Source organism: Toxorhynchites rutilus, chromosome 2 (genome assembly GCF_029784135.1).
Source record: "Toxorhynchites rutilus septentrionalis strain SRP chromosome 2, ASM2978413v1, whole genome shotgun sequence".
NCBI classification, from domain to species: Eukaryota; Metazoa; Arthropoda; class Insecta; order Diptera; family Culicidae; genus Toxorhynchites; species Toxorhynchites rutilus.
In genome coordinates, this window is record NC_073745.1 from 162,525,990 (window position 1) to 162,543,775 (window position 17,786).

General features: G+C 37.7%; 1 protein-coding gene across 1 annotated transcript; it reads right to left on the reverse strand.

Moving 5' to 3' along the window:
* Nucleotides 1–7,440: 7,440 nt before the first annotated feature.
* On the reverse strand, nucleotides 7,441–17,104 carry LOC129766292 (uncharacterized). Its single transcript, XM_055766814.1, has 9 exons — nucleotides 16,836–17,104; nucleotides 12,293–12,449; nucleotides 12,128–12,235; nucleotides 9,766–10,124; nucleotides 9,562–9,711; nucleotides 8,358–8,514; nucleotides 8,196–8,303; nucleotides 7,781–8,139; nucleotides 7,441–7,725 (listed from the first exon to the last, which is right to left on the reverse strand). The coding sequence occupies exons 1-9, from the start codon at nucleotides 16,957–16,959 to the stop codon at nucleotides 7,571–7,573; spliced, it is 1,677 nt and encodes a 558-aa protein (XP_055622789.1). The 5' UTR covers nucleotides 16,960–17,104; the 3' UTR covers nucleotides 7,441–7,570.
* Between the last annotated feature and the right edge of the window lie 682 nt (nucleotides 17,105–17,786).

Below are 17,786 nucleotides of genomic sequence, written 5' to 3' on the forward strand. Positions count from 1 at the left end.
ATCATTTGATATTGATCGATATCCAAACACTGCTATTAACACCGTATTGATAGTTTGAAGAATCTCATGACTTTTGAGTCACCCTGTTCTTCAGCGGAATTGTCGCATGTCAAAATATAAATATAAAAAAATATCGCTTATTTGACCAGTTATTTCCGCCAAACCAGTAGTTTGGACGACTGTTCACATATTCTAGTAGGTTCACCTCTATTTTCTTCAATTTCAGCGATTATTTCGCATAGAAATTATTTTGTTATTTGGGGGCAAAGTGGTCAGTAGAGTATTACTACTGACAATGTTCTGTTTTCAAAAGCTGATATACCAGTAATTTTCAACCGGTGGGAAATTCCCCACTAGTGGGGAGTTTGGTCATCAAATAGGGGGGAATTGTGCAAGCGAATATTGCATATTTACTTCGCTTTGAAAATCACAATTATTAGCAAAAATTGCCACAAAACCTTCTTGAATACGTCCAAATCTGAAATGTAATGTTTAATTGAACAACTTCACAATGTTTGAAAGACTTTCGTCAGTGAATGATGAAGGAACAAACGACGAAACAGTACAGAAGACCATTAAAAAGGAAATAAAACAGCATTTGTCAAGAATTTTTACAACAAGTCAACTTGAAACATATTTTCCTTATATCAAAGAACAAAATTTGGACAAGGTTTGAAATTCCTTCCGACTGGCAGTGACGAAAGTTTCGGATCAATTTCAGAACAAACTCATCGATCTACAATGAACCGATTTTTATTCTGATATGCGGAATAAGCGTTACGAGCGTTATTGTCTTTTGTGTAATATTTTGTGAATATGGATTTCCTACAATGTTGATGAAAACAAAACATCATAACAGAGTGGATATCGAAGATAATACGAGGTTTGCTTTTCAAAAACGAATTACGATTTTGGCGGAAATCGTTCAGGCGCAGGTTACCATACTGACTTTATATACCTTTTTTGTTATCAAATATAAGTATAAACTTAATTTTGTTGCAAATATAACTTGAAAACCGTTTGTACAGACTTGCACAGACTTTCTTTCAAAATACTGATAGGGGGAAGCACTGGAATTAATTTTCATAAAGGGGGAGCAAAAAACAGGAAGTGGGTTATATCTATGGTATAACCGCAAGGGTGACGTAGGACTATCGTTGATTTAGAGATCATTTGTTTGAAGTTGAATCTAAATCCATCCTGAATGAATGAATAAATAAATATTTGGGTGGCTTAAAAAACGAGAGTGTTACGTTGGAGACTCAAGGTTTTATGCATCCAATATTGGATACAAAAAACCTTGTTCTGAAGAATAATCTTCAGAAGCTTTCCTGCTAACTGCACTTGATTGACAAATCACAAAACCAAATGTATGTGGTCGCAGTATTATATGGATAGAAAACATTAAAATAAACTCGCTTGAATGTAATTTTCAATTCCAAGGGGAACTGGCAGATTATTTTTCAGCAACGATCATTTCTTTCCAGGTTTCCTCTCGATAACCAGCAAATGAAAAGAGTTGCGCGCGTGTATGTGTGTGGGTGTGGCGGCTGCTTCTATGTCTTCCCGAGGAACCGTATTTCGATGCTGATACTCTCTTGGTCACGAGAGTATCAGCATCGGCTTTTCTGCGCTCCCTCACAGTTAAAACAAACTGATTGCATTTCAGGTCAGGTCAGGCCAGGTAATGAATCCCTCGATCCCTCGCCGTTCAGCTCGTTCAGTAACGATGTTGAATATCATTTCAGTATGCTTTTCGTGCGTGATTGAATCGAGAGAAGGTGTGGTTTACGATGGCAATTTGGAAGGCAAACTAGAGGAGAATGAACTCTCTGAGTATGCAAATTTCGGCGACTGAGTCGATTGAAAATTATATAATTTTCGCGATACGAAACATTTTCCGTTTTTCATGTTATGCATCCAATATTGGATACGAAAATATCCTACTGATGGGAAAGAATAATCTTCAGAAGCTTTCCAGCTAATTACACTTGATTGAAAAATTACGAAATCAAATGTATTTGGTCGCTGTGTTCGCCATATAATTTGAAAACATTAAAATAAACTCTTTCGCATGGATGTATTCTTCAATTCCCAGGGAACTGGCAGATTATTTTTCAGCAACGATTAGATCTTTCCGGAATTTTCTCGATGCTGTATGGCATCCAAACGAAAATTCTCGTTTTAGTTTGGCCTGTAAAAAACTTTTCTAAACTCTAATCCATCAAATTTGGAGCCCTGAAAAGGGCCGTTGATTATATGCTAAGCTAATATAGCACCCTTTCCTTGGATTCGATGGGCCAGCTGAATGTCCTTGGGCATGATGTGACGCGTTTTGCGTGGATAGCACACAAATTGGTATCTTCGAATAAGCCTCCTGCAGCGTCATAACCGCGGAACTTTGGAAGCGCAAGTCTGTTTTGAAGTCCTGAGCAATTCCACGATCCAAAAGCTGCAAAGGTAGCTTGCGGATCAGCAATTCGGTCGACTTCCGATAGCGATGAATTTCACGCAAAGTTCCCGGTCGATAGCGATGTGGCTTCTTCACCTATCCTGCGGCTGGTGCGCTTATCCGAGCTGGTTTCATGTGCCTTACCACTGAAAGACTAACTAGCTATCTGCTTGGTCCCAAACAAACGAGTCGTCACGGTGCGAGAGTAGAGTAAGAAATGAACGAAAGCAAAGGAATCGTCATTTTATAAACCATAAAAGTATAGAATCTAAACCCCACCCTTCGTTGCTTACCCTGAGAGAGAAACGAATAACATCGAAGTAAGTATACAGTAATGTATTTGAATCCGGACACTTTGCGTTACATATAATACCATACCGCAGCCACAACATTTTCTGCATGTTGAATTAATGCGATTGATTAGTAACTATCAAGAAACTATCAGTAACTATATTAGCAACTATTAATCGCATAAATTCAACATGAAAAAAATGTTATGGCTGTGGTATGATATTGAATGTAATGCAAAGTGTCCGGATTCAAAAGCATTACTGTAAAAAAGAGTTAACTCGACTGAATTTTTTTCGGTTCGGCCTGCAAAAACGAAATTAAGAGCCCTCGCCGACTGCAGACTGACTTGTCGACCGATAGTTCGGTCGGCTTCTTAATCAGTACGGAAAAAAAAGTCTGTAGTGTACAGCATAATGCATAGACGTAAGTATGAGCTTCCCCATCTTACATTCCAATAAGATTAATGGGTTTCCAAGTGGGCGCGCTACATACGGATACGAATGATTTCAATAACCTGTTTCGAAGCTATCATTAAGCTATTGAAACAATTTTTCGACTCAATAAATAGCAATCATATAACTCTTGGAAATTTTATCTTTTGTACGAAATGATTATCATACTGTTCCGTTGATCCGAAGCAGAATGAATCACGCTTAAAGAAGGAATGGATTTTTTCTTGGAATTTAGTCAGCAGAAATAATGCCCTTTCCCAACAATTAAAAACGACAAACGGTAAACAGTTTCATCAAAGTGATTTCTTCGATATGGGGATATATTCACTACATCATGTCATATATTTCATATTTTTCATTATGAAATCCATATCCATGGCACCTATCGGTATCGAATTATCATCGACACCACGATTTTCGCTAAATACTCCTTTCAGTTCGGCCTGTAAAAAACTTTTCTGAACTCTAATCCATCAAATTTGGAGCCCTGAAAAGGGCTGTTGATTATATGCTAAGCTAATATAGCACGCTCTCCTCGGATACGATGGGCCAGCTGGATGTCCTTGGGCATGATGTGACGCGTTTTGCATGGATAGCACACAAATTGGTATCTTCTAATAAGCCTCCTGCAGCGTCATAACCGCGGAACTTTGGAAGCGCAAGTCGGTTTTGAAGTCCTGAGCAATTCCACGAACCAAACGCTGCAAAGGTAGCTTGCGGATCAGCAATTCGGTCGACTTCTGATAGCGACGAATTCCATGCGAAGTTCCCGGTCGATAGCGATGTGGCTTCTTCACGCTTCCTGCGGCTGATGCGCTTATCCGAGCTGCTTTCGTGGTGCCTAACCACCGAAGGACTAACGAGCTGTCTGCTTAGTCCCGATGAAACGAGTCCTCACGGTGCGAGAGTAGAGTAAGAAATGAACGAAAGCAAGGGAAGTGTCATTTTATAAAACATAAAAGAATCGAATGTAAACCCCACCCTCTTTATTGTATAAGCTTACTGTATACTCACGAATATAATAAGGGTGGGATTTAGATTCTATACTTTTATGGTTTATAAAATGACGCTTCCTTTGCTTTCGTTCATTTCTTACTCTACTCTCGCACCGTGAGGACTCGAGCTCGTTAGTCTTTCGCAGACAGCTCGTTAGTCATTCGGTGGTAAGGCACACGAAGTCAGCTCGGATAAGCGCACCAGCAGCAGGATAGGTGGAGAAGCCACATCGCTATCGACCGGGAACTTTGCGTGAAATTCATCGCTATCGGAAGTCGACCGAATTGCTGATCCGCAAGCTACCTTTGCAGCATTTGGTTCGTGGAATTGCTCAGGACTTCAAAACCGACTTGCGCTTCCAAAGTTCCGCGGCTATGACGCTGCAGGAGGCTTATTCGAAGATACCAATTTGTGTGCTATCCATGCAAAACGCGTCACATCATGCCCAAGGACATCTAGCTGGCCCATCGTATCCGAGGAGAGCTTGCTATATTAGCTTAGCATATAATCAACGGCCCTTTTCAGGGCTCCAAATTTGATGGATTAGTGTTTAGAAAAGTTTTTTACAGGCCGAACTAAAAGGAGCATTTAGCGAAAATCGTGGTTTCGATAATAATTCGTTACCGATAGGTGCCATGGATATGGATTTCTTAATGAAGAATATGAAATACATGATATGATGTAGTGAATATATCCGAAGAAATCACTTTGGTGAAACTGCATTATAAAATTATTTGTGTACGAATGCCGTAATCGATAGTCGACTCTAATTTGCGCTGGGTAATTTCCTCGGAGGACTCGATTCCTCCTTTGAGCATTAATAATCTCTTTCTGGCAAAACGATGTGGTATGAATCACATTATTTGAATGATAGAATGAAGAAGTTTTCTGCCAATTTCCTTCAACCTCCAAACGTATCTTTCTCCCGTTTGTCGTTTTCGCGTTCGCTAATCCTTTCTCACAACACCCATTTCTCGTTTGAGAAATTGTTGAGTAAACATTGTTTGCCAGTGCGCGTAGAGCGGGAATTCCTAAATATTCATTGCACCTCTAATAAATTGCCGAAAGACGTGGTCTTACGTTGATCGCACTTGATTGAAAAAATCCAAAACGAAATGTATTTGGTCGCAGCATTATATGAGTAGAAAGCAAATAATCGCTCGAAAATGACTTGATTTTCGCGATGTAAAACATTTTCCGTTTTTCATGTTATGCATCCAACATTGAATACGAAAATTTCCACTGATGGGGAAAAAATATTCAGAAGCTTTCCTGTTAATTGCGATTGATTGAAAAATAACAAAACCAAATGTATTTGGTTGCAGTGTTATATGGATAGAAAACATTAAAATAAACTATTTCGCATGAATGTATTTTTCAATTCCCAGGGGAACTGGCAGATTATTTTTCAGCAACGAGAATTCCGCGCGTGTATGTGTGTGTGTGTGGCGGCTGCTCCGATGTTTCAAGCGGAACCGTCGCATCACTCTCCTCCTAATGGATTCCCTTTTGGCCTTAAGTGCACAAACAGGCTCTTGGTGACACCGTTCATCAGCGCTTTCATGATAAACGAAATTAGCTTCACAACAACAGCGACAACATGCTCCAATCGCTGTTCAATCATAACTGAGTGGGTTTACGAGCGGCGCTCGCTTATATACCGATTGGTGATTTCAATAGCCTGTTTTGAAAGCAATTTTAAGACTATTGAAACAAGTTTTTGGATGAAAAAGTAACAAGTATATGACGCGTAGACATTTTATCTTTCAAATGAAGTGTTTATCATACCATTTCGTTCAGTTGTTTAAGAGCTATTAACGCTCAAAATCTCGGTCTCCGGCGTAACGCTTTCGTTCTCGAAACTTTGGTTTTACACCCCGGTATAGAAATGAAAGACGTAGTCCTACGTCAAAAGGTTTACATCCACTGTGATATACCTTATCACCTTCTGCTCTTAAACGTGTCCCTTTTGTACTTCTGACCCAGGAAAAATATGGCAACCCAACCAAAACCAAGTCTCATTATGAATAACGTTATGTGTTTCCTATTATGCTTTTGAGAAAATGAGGAAATTTCAATAACGATTCTAGGTGAATAGACCTAGCTCATTTCATACATGTACCTACTATTTCATTAAAGATTGAAACAAATTTAGGCAAGTAAATTGGCATAAATCACTTCTAGCATGATACGTGCGAGTGACCACTTTGCCCCTCACAGGTGCACACTTTACCTCTCAAAAAAGTTCGATTTTCCAACTTTTTTTTTCTAATAATGGAAAATGTACTGTAATTTTCAGTTCTCATAATAAAAACCGCTTGCTATCTTGAACAACAATAAATTGACCTATAATATTTTTCGAAAAACGGAAAGTAACAAGACTAAATTTATTTAATTCTTCTTTTTTTCGTATACAAGCTAAAATTTTTCTGTTTACCCCTTGTTGGTCGTTTTCTGCCCCCAGCCACCACAGCAAGAAACCATGCTAATCTCATATTTTACTCAACCAAGTACCAGTTTATGCGTTTCCTAAATGAAGCTTGATGTGAACCTGTTCACGAATCAATATAGTGCTCCTACGAGTAATAGATAACGGTACTCAGTATCAAACAAATTAGTCACCCACACAAGACAACGTAGAGTGCGTTGAATGCATAGGAATATGGGACAAAAATCATAACAGCAAAATTTTGCACTTTGTAACACTTTGGTGTGATGAAAAAATTGTTCATAAGTATCAGCACTACTGTTTGCATAAATGTCTCATGTTATTTGAATAATCGCATAAATGTCTCAAGCGACAAAATATTTTCTTAATAAAAACATCACATCAAAATACATTGTTAAGTTAATACAGGTCGGACTCTTTTTTTTATTCTTTATTTTTGAGACATTAAGCCTCGTGGACTGGTTCGTCTCAGACAGGTCGGATCGATTATCCAGGAGTCGATTATCCGGAATTTTAAACTCGATTATCCAGAGTATTTTATTTTTGATTTACGGAAACTTTGAATAATTTGTATAATAATTCTATATTGAACAGCCAATATGGGTATCGAATAAAAGCGCTTGACTAGTAGAACACAGTCTCATAATCTCCAATTTAAGTAGGAGCGGTTATTATATCGTTGCGAAATATCAACCAATCGCGTCTTTAATTTTTCTATTGAACCACCACAGGTCAACGACTTTTGACAAAACGAAAGCTTTCGGGGCAGCTAAAAAAAAGAAACGAGTTACAAAAAATCATTTGAATTGAAAATCAGCATCCGTATATTAAAAACTATGATTAATACAATCCAACTTTAAACAATAAATACAATAATTCAATTAACAATTTACCAAACCCACTGCCAAAGTCAAAGCAACAACCATATCCCTAGTCGATATCCAATTTCCGGAAATTGCCTTCTACTCCAAATAATTCCCCAGCTGTTTTCGGTTTTCCAGGTCGTTTACCTTCGTCAACACGTCTAGTTTTTTCTTCCTCCAAGAAGTAATCCTTAACCTCCAATAGACGTTCATAGCATTTCTCTGGAAGTTCATACATAACAATGGACGTGGTAATATCAACACAGCCGGTACTCACTGGTTTGAACTTCGCGGCTCTCGCAATAGCCTCCACGATCTTTTGGAAGGCATTCCTTGTCAACATATGGATACATTTGTTCGTTGGAAGTGTGCAGGAATAGGACATCGAGAAGTTCCTTCTTCATGAATGGCTTCAACAGGGCCAAAATTGTGTCCATGAACGTCACAATGTTTGTGAAATGCAAACCCTTCAAACGAATCGGCATTGCTTCCTGTAGATAGTACAAAAAGTGCTTAATCGGCAAAACGCCTAGTCTTGCCACATGCCCGAACAACACTCCATCCATGTCGATCACAATTCGATATCCCTTGGCAGACCCATGCTCCATGAAGTGCAGATCGAAAATATATATCATCCTGTAAAATAGTTAAATATATAATGATTCACCCTCATTGAAGCATGTTCAACTTACAGTTTCAAAAGTTCTGCCAGATCAAAATTGCTTGGGTTAAAATCCTTCAGAGCTCCATAGAACACAACGTATCCCTCGTGTGTCTGCTTTTGCAACGCTAAGCCATATCTGAAACCATAAATGAACAGTTTTACTTGGTATTTGACTAGTTAAATAAATTACATAGTATCCATAGCTTTCTTGGTTCCTGGGCTCAACATGTCCCGATTGGCAAAATACATCGGAACATGGGTTCTGCACGTATAATAACAATCGATCGTTTGCTTAGCCGCCTCCATTTTAAAATAATTCGATACGAGGAAAAGTATGAGCTCTAGGTCTGTAAAAAATGATATTAATTACGATTGCCAACATGGATGTTTTACGGGGTTTATTCAGAATAAATAATAAATACCTGTTTGCTTATCCATGTAAAAAAGGCTAAATACGAAAATATTCCTACTCTTCAAAGTTTTGTTGGAATCACTTTTCCGTAATATGCATTATCTTGAATGGTTATCTAAATGACGATGGTTGAGTGTTCCTGTTTTATCCATCTAAATATGTTTCAACGACTATGTAATATGGAATAAGAAGGAAACATGTCTTCTGAGTGACTTAATTCAAAGCTTTATATTTATCTGAAATTATATTTTCCAGTCCTTATTCATTTCTACTTTCATTGTTAACATTTCAACGTAGAGCTACTTTAAATAGGCAGATATAGGGTGTGAATGGAAATTTAAACGTGGTTATGAGAAATTTCGAATGCTTATAATTCATTGGTAGATCGCTGTGATGTTCGTATCAATCGGTTGGAAATATTTCTTTGTATCCATCACGATAAACAGAATAATAATTTATTGAAACACACTATTGGATAATTGAAAAACATCGAGCATTATCCAAACTCAAACCCCATACTTTGATTGGTTCAATTTGTGCTTCTCAAACTGTGTCGACCAAAAGTAACATCCAACGTAGCGGAGAGGTACAGTTTTAATATGTCAATACCATTACGAAAACATTCTTAGCAGACCATCGCACATCGTCCTATCCAAGCAAGAAAAAAATAATAAAAAGCAGCGCTATAAATAGCGGCTTTGGTGTGGGAAACCGCCAGTCTCTGTTTTGCTACTGTTTTGAACGGACGTACGCACGGACGCAAAATACATCGAAATGAGTTTTACTGGGCTATACAAATTCATTTGACTTGACAAAATTGGGCTCCACCACCAATAAAAATGTTCGCCAATCTCATATAAAATAGTCATAATATACACTTTATTGTAATCATTCATCGATAATATATCACATCGGTCATGTAATTGATAAAATTTATATAGTAAGTATATATTTCTTCAATTCAACATAAAAGTTTTTATTTAATCAATGTCGAGTTTCTTGAAATTTCCTTCCATTCCGAAAATAGATCCAGAATCTTTTGGTTTTCCAGGTCTCCTCTCCTCAACAACCCTTTTTTTCTCCTCTTCGAGGAAAAAGTCTCGATTATCTAGAAGATGCTGATTGATTTCATCTGAAAGAACTTGGGTTAGTAAAATTGGAACTCTTTGATATGACCCTAACATACCTCTTATATCAAAAAGCGATCCTGCGTTTCCACCCAATTCTCCGGTGAGACATTGTTTCTGCACGAACGGATATATACTATTGATGGCACTGTGAAGGTGTAAGATGTCGACGAGTTCTTTCTTCATGAATGGTTTGACCAGCATCATTATTTTATCAATGAAGGGCACAACATTTATCAGATGTATTCCCTTCAAACGCACTGGCATTGCCTCTTGGAGATAGTGTAAGAATTTCTTAACAATGCTGATCGTCAATTTGGTCACGTGACCCATCGTAACGCCTTCCATATCAATTATAAATCTGTACCCATAAACAGCGCCATGTTCCCTCTGAATCAGATCAGCTGACGATAGCAGACTGTGAATTGCAACAAAATTAAACTTGTGAACATACTCTGTGTTGTTTCTTCTCTCATTTGAATAGATTCGGTGTATGAATATCACAATTTATGTTATAATGCATGAAACGAATGCAACCTATCCACAGAAATGTCTCAATTTACAGGGCTCGTGTAGAATGGCACTATCTTTCTTAAATAATTTTCACCATCCTCAACAAAGTAAAGCTCTAGTCACCAACTATCCGGAATTGCTCGTTTTATAGAAGCACCCAAGGAGTTTATTTTGCTGTGTTCATTTTCTGTGATGAAAATGGAAGCCGAGAATAGAAAATTGATCTTAATAATAATTAATAATTAATACCAAAGTCTGAGAACGAAACAAAATACGGCTTGATCAGGTACAAAAATCGATGAAATACGCATCGCAGTGGAACTTACAAGCGACAGCTTCATTTGAAGGTATTGAGAACATTTCGAACAAACCCAAACTACTGTTCGGATTATTTGTCTACGAGTAGGTCATCAGTCCGTCCGTGCCAACAAACGATTAAATCGGATGCCAACTGACAATCTTGTGGCTAAAATCGCGCCTTAAAGTTATACACCAAAGTTCTAACTAAGTATTAAGGCTTTCGTCTCGAGCATCTGTCATGTCAAAGTTCTATAAGACTTGGATAGCATCCGAAATCGGAGGAGGCTATACGGTTGATCAACGAACTGTGGAGGCTAAGAAATGTCCCAAGGATTGTTCCAGTCGTTCTCTCTGAAACTGTAATTGTCACGACGATTCTTCTGGAAGCATTTAAGATGTTGAACATGGAGAAGGAATTAGCCGACATTCATGAGCCGATCTTCCTTAGCACACGAGCGATTGTCCGACAATTCCTCTGTCAGGCCTAAAACAACTGGAACATGCAGATACGTGGATTTCGCAGAGCTTAGTCCCTCTTTGCCATTAAGAAGCCTGGGGACAGGTGAATAATCTGGTTAGCCAAGAAGTGTCTCTCCAAATGTACCCCAGCCGCGGCTGATCGAGTCGTGTTGGGTCATACTCGGGTCATAGTCGGTATACCAAAACGATTAGGACACCACTGCTCAACAATCATCAGATGTGCCAGAAAAGTGAACCTCAAGGTGATCCAGTCCATGATGGCGAGGATCCCGGGAATCTTGAGGAAGATTGCATTATCTATCTAACTCTTTCACTCCTCAAACGCACATTGTATGGACTTGTGAAAATGCAATAAAGAATTGAATTAGAAAAATCTATTGTACCAAACGTGTTTTCATTTATTCCCGCTGCTTATGACTCACCCGTTATGTACTTTAAGATGTGCAAGCAAGAGTGCATGAAAAAGCGTATTGTGCCGTTCATTAAAACAGACGAAGTACTTGGAAAGTTTTGGCTTGCTTAGCTGTTACCTCAGTCCTCCAGATGGAGCCGATTTTATAATTCCAGATTCGAAGTGATTGGAGCTCCGGTCATTTCTGGTATTTTTATTTATATTTTGGAGCAGCCTAAATGGTAGGTTAATGAAGGAAAGTGTGTCTGTTGAGGTCCGTTGTGAACAACGGCTCAAAATAACAAACTTGAGAATGCATTGTAAGACCGAAGGCTATATCTCTGTAACGCTTTCGAACATCGTCTACTGACAACGATATACGCAAGAATCCACTAAAATTACATATGAGAGGCTTAGAATGAAAGAGGTTTAAGTGATTTGATCGATTTCTCTACATCGACTCTCTCTTTTGGTCATAGCTTAGCCTCAAATTCATTCCCAGCTGTATTTGACAATGTGGAAGATAGGTCAGAACCTCACCTATCAGATTCTATAGCAAACTTAAATTGGAACGTTTTTGCAATTGAATTATTAACTAAAGAAAAAGTTGATGAAGAGAAATCGATCAAGTCACTTACACACCTTGCATTCTAAGCCCCTCATATGTCTCTATCATAATTATGGCGAAAAGACTTCCAAGATCATTTTATTGTGAAAACCCATCCATTTCCACTTACAACTTCAATGTGTACTCAAATGTAAATTCGGTAACATCAGTATTGATCAAGCGCCCGTAAACTACCTTACAAGAGTCCTCCGTTGGAATGGCTAGTGGCACTATTGTCCTGAAAGCAGTTAAACGTTTTGAATTATAAACTATGAATGTTGATCTCATAACTTACACTAAATCCATTATTGTTTTGAATTCACTCGATAAATAATCCCATTTTGCGAAAAACTCTGGCACGTGGGTACGGCATGTATAATTCGCATCTATGGTTTGCTTCGTTGGCTCAATGCGAGAATAATTTGAATGCAGGAATAGAACTATTTCCAAATCTAAAAAAAATATAGTAATCAAATTGTGGAATATTAAATCACTACAATGGGTTGTTACATTGATACTTACATAAAACCCTACAATGATTGATGAAGTATTACCACTGCCAATACACCTAATATGAAATGTGCCACACCGATAATGGTCTACAACAAGCGCTACCCGAACGAATCACGAGTGGGTAATTCGATAACTGGACAAATGAATACATGCATACATTATAGTAAAACTAAATAATCATCTAAGTGTAAGTTCTTGAAATAATCTCGGTAGGAACATTAAACATGAATTGACAAACAAACTAAGGTCTTCCTTTTCATTATATAGTAAAAAAAGTACTTCTCGATTATTTCTGAGATACGCGACCACCAGCTACAATGCGTAAAATCTGACATAAGATAGACAGTTTCATGGTGTTTATTATATACATTTTCAAAAAGGTTTAAACATCTAAGTGCTCTCGTGCTGTTTACAGTGATTTAGAAAAATTCTCAATTTACCCAAAGGAAAAATCGTGCAATTGTTATTTCATAGGTAAGGGGTTTTCAAATGGTGCTCCGCGGGAAATTTGTGCTCCGCGAAGTTACAGCAAATGCTCCCATTTGAAACCCCACCTTGGAAAAAAAACATTCTTTAATCTAATTTCACTGGGCATATAGTGATTTATCTTGTTTACTTCGGCTCAGATGTAGCGTAACTGTGACGAGCAATCAAAATAGAGTTGTTCCCAGTTAGGCAATGTCAATGCAAATAGGATTTGTTCTATTGATTAAAAAATGCGAGTGCCCCGTCAAATGCTAGAAAAAGTACTCTGCCATGAAAAAATCTGAAAACCCCTGTCATAGGTTATCCATCGAAAACAAATCTTTTTGACGGTAAAATGTTCGTGGAATATTGAATGTATTGAGCCCCTTCCCAATCTAACGATTCGTCACAGTAACCAATACTGGGTAAAACGATCAAAATTTGGTTAACTTAAATATGATGAATTTCTTTTTAGTGCGCCTTTGAAAAGCCTTATTCATATGATTCCTCTATTTTGATTTTGACGTCCAAGCAATAGGAGCAACGCTTCAAAATTTTGCTCGCACAGCTTGAGAATCTGAGCTTCATGCACGAAAAGATACAACACCCAAACTAGCGTTGGCAGAAAACATTTCATCTTTGCCAGAAAAGATGTCATTTCCTGTGCATGAGAGTCAAATGCGTAAATAATAAGCTATTTTAAAAGCTTAAAAATGGTTTGTATGTATGCGAGCAGATATCTCTCTCTCTCTCTCTGTTTTCTTTTCTCTTTTCATTTGGGATTGTGCAAAAAAAAGTCCATACGTCGTCAATGGGGCGATTAAGAATCTCAGTGAGGATAACTTCTTCGAAGATAAAGTGCAGTAGCTCGAAAAAAGGTCCTGCCAGACAGTGTTGCCACACATACAGTTTTATCTGGAAAGATACGGATTTTTTCAATTCTACTGGTTCAGGTCCTGTATGGTGCAGATTACAGTTTTTCGTCCTAAAGTATACTACATAAGCCGAAAAGTCCCGGGATATTTTTCATTTGTGCACAAACTACATTTGTTTGAGTGTCACTACCTGAGCATTCGTATAGAAAATGGAAAAAGAGGAATATAGTATTTTGATCAAACATTGCTTTTTGATGTGAAAAACTCCTGAACAATCTATGCAGTGGTGGAAGGCCAAAAGAGGCTACGAATCCGGAAATCGTAAAACAAGTGCATCGACTCGTTTTGAACAGTAGTAAAATGAAGTTACGCGCACGACATTTTGGACATGAAAAAGCTATCCGCGCGATGGGTGACGCGTTTGCTGACCGTCGACCAAAAACAGCGGCACGTTGATTATTAAACAGCCGGTTTGGCGTTGTTGAAGCGTAATAGAGTGGAATTCTTTCTAAGTTTTGTTTTTTTTTCTACAATGGATGAAACGTGGATCCATTACCACACTCCTGAGTCCAATAGGCAGTCTGCAGAGTGGCTGACAAGCCACGAAAACCGACCAAAGGGACCAAAAGATCGGTCGGGAAGGTTTTAGCCTCCGTTGGGATGCGCATAGCATAATCTTCATAGATTTCGCTATTCCAAGTATTTTGGGATAAATTTTCATTAAAAATCACGATACTTCTCAACCCATACAACCAGTGGCGTAGCGTGACCGGGTGGCCCCCAGAGCGGGTTACTAGGGTGTCACCCCTTATAATACTTAGTTTTTGTTTTCGAATGAAAAATCAAACATATCTAAATAAGAAACGTATTTCTTATAATATTTGATAGGGCGAACAAGAAATCACAAAGTCTTCGCGAGTTGGTCACTGGAACTGACAGTTACAAAATAAGAAAATAAATAAAATATGGTTTATTTGTGGATGTCGAAATGTGACTCAAATAAATCTCATGAAATGAATATCTTTGGGAGCTGAGATCGACATTGATATTGTACAAGTGCTCCCCGTGCGCTTTTGCTCTCTTCCTGCGGGCTCAGTGAAATGCCCAGCAATAACGGTACGGGGCTCAACGTATTAAGTCTGACCCATCGTCGACCGCAAATTTTTAATAAATTTCAACTCTGAAAGCCTCTCCACAAGATGCCACAGAAACGTACAAGGCTAGGAACAACTTTAAATTCACTGTGAGATTTGGAACCGATTCTTGGAAGTCACACTTCATGATCAACTGTAACACATCCAGTGCAATCTCATTATTGACATCATTAGAATTAATTTCAGCAGCCTTCAAATGTGTACGGAGTCTTGGTATCTAGCGCAAAAACTGCCTTTCCGAAACTTCGTAGTTGTCAGTTTTTGGGTGCACGAATAATGATCATGACGCTGTTGACAGCAGGATCTCTAAATAGCAATTTTTTTTAAATCGAAAAAATGAGATATCAAAAAACGGCTATGTAACGCCTTAGATAATTCATTTTTACATTCTGATAAAAAATTTCAGCCAAATCGGTCGAGTAGATCCTGAGATATCGATACCACCAGTTGAACTAACATGGTTTCGAGAAAAACGCGTTTTAAAATTCGTACAGCAATACTATATCCCTTGAGGTGACTTCATACTTTTTGCTGTAACTTTCCAACGAAATCAAATATCGAAAAATCCTTTAAAAAATAACAAATCTGAGGGCATAAGCTTCCCAAATATGCATAAAACAAAAATTCTTTTTTTTTCGATTTTCCAGACCGGAGTCCCCCCTTAAAGCGTCACATAAGAGTATTTAAAAATTCGAAAAATTGCCAAAATGATGGCTATTTTTGTTAAAAATGAGTTAATTTTCATGAAAAATCGCTGTTTAGAACCTGATAAAAGATCTAAAAACGGCTATGTAATGATTTAGATAATTCATTTTTACATGCTGATAAAAAAATTCAGCCAAATCGGTCGAGATCCTGAGATTTCTATACCACTCAACAGCGTTTCGAAAAAAAACGCGGACAACATTTTTGAGGGCATATCTTCCCAAAAATGTTAAAAAAAGAAAATTTGATTTTTTCGACCTTCCCGACCGGAGTCCTCCCTTAAAATGAACAGAGCTCATGTAAGCATCATTACGCATTGAAATACGAGATTGATTCGCACGTTCAGTAAGATAGTATAAATATACAAATATTTTCATGTCGTTATTCAATTCAAATTCTAAATATATGCACTTGCATACACATTCAGAAAATATACGAGCTACAATAGAAATTTATATTACATTTATTAGAAAAAAAACATCACTAGACCACAATCACGTACACATCATGTACGTATCAATCGTATCTACGATTCTCAGTTTCGAAAGTCGATGGAGCATCGGTTAGAAAATAGCCATCGGAATATTCACATTTGTTCTCTAACATATCACATTTAATTCATGGTTAAACAACAACTCGTAACTTCCTCCGGCCAGTAACAGAAGCTACTTGAAACGAGTACACTCAACTTATAAATTCTCCCACCGATCAACAACCTTCGACTAGAATATTATAACTTTAATTTACACGAATGAATTCGACTCTGTTACAGCTGAATTTGCTAAATAAGCTTAATAAAATAAAACTGTTGGGATAAAAAAAATAGAATATTATGTTTCTTAAATATATGAGACGAGTAGCTCAGAAGATTGGGCATCCAGTCTTTGACATTTTACCATTTTTAATTTAAAAAAAATATCATTTTGAAAGATAGTCATTCTGGAATCGTAGATAAAATTGTTTGACCCAAGGGTTACTTTTTATTATCGTGTATACTCGTTTCGCATATCCAATTATTTATTTATCTCGACACATGACAAGACAGGCGACAAGAAACAGGTATTTAAAACAAATTCCGAAACCACAAATGAAATTTAAACCGGGCATAACGCAGTTGTACACATACCACTTATCTTCGGCAAGTGGGGTTGTTTTTCCATCCATTCGCGAATTTTTTGAACATCCTCTCGTTTCAGCTCAGGAAATTTTGTGTACTCATTTTCCACATCTGCGATTTGGAGCTTTTCCATGATGACTCACGCCAAATTCGGCCCTGAACCAGAGAACAACACGAACACTGCGCTTTCAAAACAGATGTAGAACTTGCTCGGTGGAGAGCTTATTCAGCACTGTTGTATTCTAAGCTAAACCAGATTTTAACGACTTCTAGAAAAAAAAGGCCGTCATCGTCATTGAAGCGACAGGTAGCTACTGATGGGGGATGCCCAATTCATTTAATTGTGACGATGCTTGAGTAATATTTTCCGACATAGACTTGGTGAGAATGTTAGCGTTTCGTGGAGAAGCAAAATGGTATAAATTCAAATATAAAGCGCAGAGTGCAGAACATCATTGAGCCCCTCATCCGATCAGATTGTGCTAGCAGCATGTAGATTTAATTGCATAGTAGACCTCAAAAGTATAAACTTCTCAGTCTCATTATAAGTCTTTCATTTGGGAACGCATCTACGTCACATTTGAAGCAACGAGTAAGTCATCCCCAATTAAGATTATTATTCCATGAGATGAGTAATAGTTCTAACAAGCGAATGCTTCCTTGTGAACTTTAAGAATAACAATAGCTTGATTGAGATGCGATTCATCCGCTTTAATTTGTTGAATATGAAGACTGTAGTGAACTTTTGAAAATACTATTTTCGTCGCAATATAAGCATGAAAAAAGGGCATTGATGAGACTAAAGTAAAATCGTTGGGCATTTAATGAAGCTATCAACTCTGGATAACGGAAATCCAACGTGCCCCACAATCTTATTTTAGTCTCATCAATGCCCTAGATTAAAGGAAGGGGTGTGATAACTACTAACTGCTACTTGCCTAATTATTTTTAAGCTTTTAA

What these genes read in the sequence shown, in the direction of transcription:
- LOC129766292 (XM_055766814.1), bottom strand. Translation starts at nt 16,959, where the DNA reads ATGGAAAAGCTCCAAATCGCAGATGTGGAAAATGAGTACACAAAATTT. An exon ending in CCACTTGCCGAAGATAAGTG is followed by an intron (nt 12,450 to 16,835) that starts GTATGTGTACAA and finishes TATTTTTTTTAG; the next exon opens with ATTTGGAAATAGTTCTATTC. An exon ending in GAGCCGCGAAGTTCAAACCA is followed by an intron (nt 7,726 to 7,780) that starts GTGAGTACCGGC and finishes ATGAACTTCCAG; the next exon opens with AGAAATGCTATGAACGTCTA.